The sequence below is a fragment of the Triticum dicoccoides genome, chromosome 1A, assembly GCF_002162155.2.
Source record: "Triticum dicoccoides isolate Atlit2015 ecotype Zavitan chromosome 1A, WEW_v2.0, whole genome shotgun sequence".
NCBI classification, from domain to species: Eukaryota; Viridiplantae; Streptophyta; class Magnoliopsida; order Poales; family Poaceae; genus Triticum; species Triticum dicoccoides.
The window spans coordinates 57368395-57372596 of record NC_041380.1 but is presented as its reverse complement, the minus strand read 5'-3'; the positions used below and the strand labels follow the sequence as shown (position 1 = coordinate 57372596).

Sequence of the window (4202 nt, the reverse complement as noted above, 5' to 3'; positions counted from 1 at the left end):
GCGCTCGTAGGTTACTTCATCCTACTCCTTCCCCTGGTTTGCTTGGCTCTAACCCGGTATCACATGTGTGATTCGTCTCGTTGGATCCTAGTGTGCGTATCACCTCGTTGGCAATGTCGATGCGGGATAGGGGGCCAGCGACGCCTTTTGTGCCCGTCTTTGCTTCTTCTACTTATGGGACGAAACCCTAATCCGGTCATCGGCTTGTGAGATGGTGGGCTCGTCTATGAGCTTGGTGGGCTCTACGCAGGGTGGTGGCCCTGTCCAAGGGTTGGATACCGCTTCGGCTATTCTTCCCCCCCTCTCCCTTTTGGGCTTCGACTCATTTCTCCCGTGAGTGGCCCAGAGCAGCCAATTGGCCCACCTAATCTTGTTGGCCCATGTTGTGGGTATATGTGGCCCCGTCGAGGTTGTGTTGTCCTAATCCTAGGGTTTTCTGTTTCCTGCCCTAAGATTTGCAAGATTAGATCTGGTCACCTCCTTCCTCGCTCCATCCGAATCGTTCCACCCCCACCTTTGACCCGCTCCTTCACCGAGGTGCTGAAGATGGGCTAGTTGGGGGACCGCAACACCAACAACAAGAGGGAACTTGATGGATTTGGTGAGGCCACTTGTGGACTCCGTGGCGCCTGAGGTTGAGTTGAGGGCTAAGTTGCAGCATGGGCAGGAGGCTCGCGAGCGTTCTACCAAGGAGCGGGAGGCGTGGGGCACACCGCCGGTTTGGTTTCGGGAATAAGAGTGGTACAAGGAGTAGTGGGCACATCAGGAGGAAAAGATGGCGGCAACTCGCTCCTCTGCTTCCCCCATCCCATCTCAATGGGCGGGCTCAGATTCCTCTGCCCTAGATAACTGGGAGGCGGTAGCATAGGGTGCCGTGCCCCCCTCCCCCATGCTGATGCTCCTCGGTCGACTGCAGATGCTGCTCTGCTTGCTCCTCCTTCCAGTGTTTATGGGTTCCAAGGGCAGTGCCGTCCCAAGCCCCGCCTTGGTAGCTTCCACAACGCCTCCTAACAATCGGCCAAAGAAGTTCAGTAATTTTTGGTCGAATTACAATTCTGATGGCTCTAGTGATGGAATCCTCACCCGCCCCTACCAATCTCTGGATCTGCTCCACCGGTGGGTGGCTCTAGTAATAGCTCGGGTCGTCCTTCTCTCACATGCTTTGCATGTCATAGGCCGGGTCACTCTGAATCCCGTTGTATGTTTCCTCTTTTTCTGCTTGATTTACTGTGTCGAAGGCCACCTCACAGTGGGTTGTACTAATCGCTCCAAACCTCCTTCAATTAAGCAATATAGACTAGGCATGACAGGTTGTGCGTTTTTGGTTTGGATGATGGTTTGGACATGGTAGTGGTTGCGCCTCAAACATCCTACGTTGCTATCATCTCGGTCCAATCTGCTATGTGACCCTGCAGACGATTGCGGATGAGCTAAGCAAATGGGGTCCGGATGGGTAGGACTGGTAGTTACAGTAGATTTCACAATCATAATTTCGGATTGCTTTCCCAGTCTCAGGAAAGTTTAAAGATGTTATCTAAGGGCACTAGTTTTACGCTTCCAATGAACCAGCTTGTATTTTTTGTCAAAAAGGTTGGGACGATGATCGATGCTTTGGGAACTTCGTGGATAACTGTGTTTTGTTAAATGATGTTCCTTCGATCATGCGTAACAAGCCGTGTTTGATGGCATTTGGTGAGCTCATTGGAAAACCTATTTATGTGGATGAAGATTCTTTGGCTAGATTAGCCTAGTTCATACGAGGAATTGGTGTAGTGCGCCAGATTGGGTCCGCGTGGTTTCACCAAGGTATACCCCAAAAGTAAAGCCTTGCAGATCAATGTTTGAGATGAGGGCCAGGTTTCTGCTCACGCTCCCCCTCGTCTTCTAAAGTGTGTACAAAAGACATTGCCCCCATTGTTCTTAAGGTGGGCAACAGGGTTATGTCGTGTTGTGGTAGATATAATACAGTTGCTGGAGAAGTTCTCATCACCAACTCTTCTCTTCCCTCTCTCCCTATGTTCTTTATGGGTTTTTATAGGCTACCTAAGGGTACCCACACTGGTCTTTATAAGCATCATAGCAGATTCTGCTAGAATTCGGATGACAATAAAAAGAAGGATCAGTTAGTCAAGTGGAAAATCATTTGCCAGCCTAAAAGCCACGATGGCCTGGGCATTATTGACACGTCGATTATGAATTATTCCTTAATTGTCAAATGGTGGTGGTGCATTCTTCTTGCTTCCGCTAGGACCTTTTGGTTTGATATTCTTAAAGCACAATATTTCCTTCCACTAGTGATCTGCTGGCTTCACCTGATAATGGATCTCAATTTTGGCAGCTTTGAATAAGGTCAAAGATGTTTGCCGATCTTATGTGAAGTTTATTATTAAAGATGGGAAATCCAGTCACTTTTGGCCTGATTGGTGGCACGGGCCACCATCTTTGCTCTTCTTTCCTGGTCATTTTCTCTTTTTGTGGTAATCTTGATATTACTATCTTTGATCTTACTAATTCTGGTTGGAATTTGGCCTTTAGCTGCTCGCTGTCTCCTGTAGAGTTGGAACAATGGCATAAGCTTGATGCCACTTTCCTCACACTCTCGGAGATTCTGGACTCAGTGGTCTAGCCCCATTCCCCCTCGGGATTTTTTGGGTCAAATCGCTTTACCATAGTCTTATTGCTAGGTCCTGCTCTTCTAAGTTCATGGGTGTCCGGAGGGCTCGTGTTCCACTGAAAATTAAGAACTTTCTTTGGCAAGGCATACATGGGAAGCTTCGTGTTGTTGATCAAATTAGGAAGCATAATGCTCAAGCTGATTCTACTTGTTATTTATGCTCTAGGCAAGAAGATTCTGACCATATTATGTTTTCATGTGACTTTGGCATTCTCCTGTGAAGTTGTACTCGGTCGTGGCTGGGTTAGCTGGGCTCCGACCGGTTTTTGCTCAATTACTGCCGCTTTTTAGTGCATTATCTGACCCATTGAGATGCAAATTCTAGTTTGGGTTTGCTGTTGTCAGTTGGGCTCTTTGGACTACTCGTAATAAGTTTACCATCGAGCATGTGTTCCCGTCGAAACCAGCTAATGTTATTTTCCAATCCATTACACTAATGCAGTAGTGGAGGCCCCTGGTTAAGAGCTACGGCATCGACGCCACGGACCTACTCAGCTCTCGCTTCAGGGCTACATCGAACTCGCTATCACCAAGGGTGCAGGCTCTAGCTTAGTGGACATCCGATCATCATTTACTAGTTTTCTTTTGGTACCTGGTTGTTGGCCTATGTGTCGTTTTTGAATTGTTCATGTGGGATTTGTTGGTTGTTTGTTGTTGGTTGTTCGACAACTTGTGAGATTTCTTTAATGGTTGTAATCGGTGTTGTGAATCTCGTCTGGCTTTATCTATAAAGTCAGGAAATTGCATTTTCTCTAAAAAAAGAGATAGATGAGAAATGGGAGGAGGCTCTGAGAGAGAACAAAGGAGAGACAGAGGAGAAGACTAGAGAGAGAAAAGGGAAGGAATAAGAGACAATATTACGGTAATTGCCTTTGGCTCCTAGGTGCATATGCACCCATTGTCAAAATACACATTTTGAAAAGTTAAAAAATTCGGAACAAAAATCCCGTGTGTATATCCGGACATTTTATGTGCATGCACAATGTTTCAGTGAAAAACGACGTTTTCTGTGGCTTGTGTAAAAAAGACAATTTCTGATGCTTCATTCTAACTATTCACGAGGCATTTCTTTATCTTTTCTACACAAGCCACAAAAAACGTCGTTTTTCATCGAAACCTTGTGAACGCACATAAAATGTCCGGATATACATGCGGGATTTTTGTTTTGAATTTTTCAACTTTTCAAAATGTGTATTTCGACAATGGGTGCATATGCACCTAGGAGCCAAAACGCCGCTCTCACAATATTAAAGTTTCTTAAGAGAGGGGGAGAGAGAGAATGCAGGGAGACAACATATGTGACAGAGGTACTGCTGCTGATCACAATGTATCGCATGTCATGGTTGAGATCTCGAGGGAAGGGAATCTGGTACGAACGAGATAGATAGAAGGTACTATGGAGCTCAACCTTCGAAAAATCACTCTCAAGAACTTGGTGTGCGTGTGTGTGTAGGAAAGCAATATAGCCCACCTCTATTTCAAAGAAGGCTAAATCACACTGCATACTCATTCGTCCCCATCGTCGAAG

The 4202-nt window shown here is 46.3% G+C and overlaps 1 protein-coding gene across 1 annotated transcript in view; it reads left to right on the top strand.

The window, feature by feature from the left end:
- The window catches only part of LOC119363927, a 6397-nt gene extending 3014 nt beyond the window's left edge, over positions 1-3383 (top strand). The window contains exon 6 of the mRNA XM_037629331.1: positions 3117-3383. Coding sequence (XP_037485228.1) covers positions 3117-3222 — 106 coding nt within the window. The 3' untranslated portion in view covers positions 3223-3383. The remainder of the gene's footprint in view (positions 1-3116) is intronic.
- Positions 3384-4202: the final 819 nt, after the last annotated feature.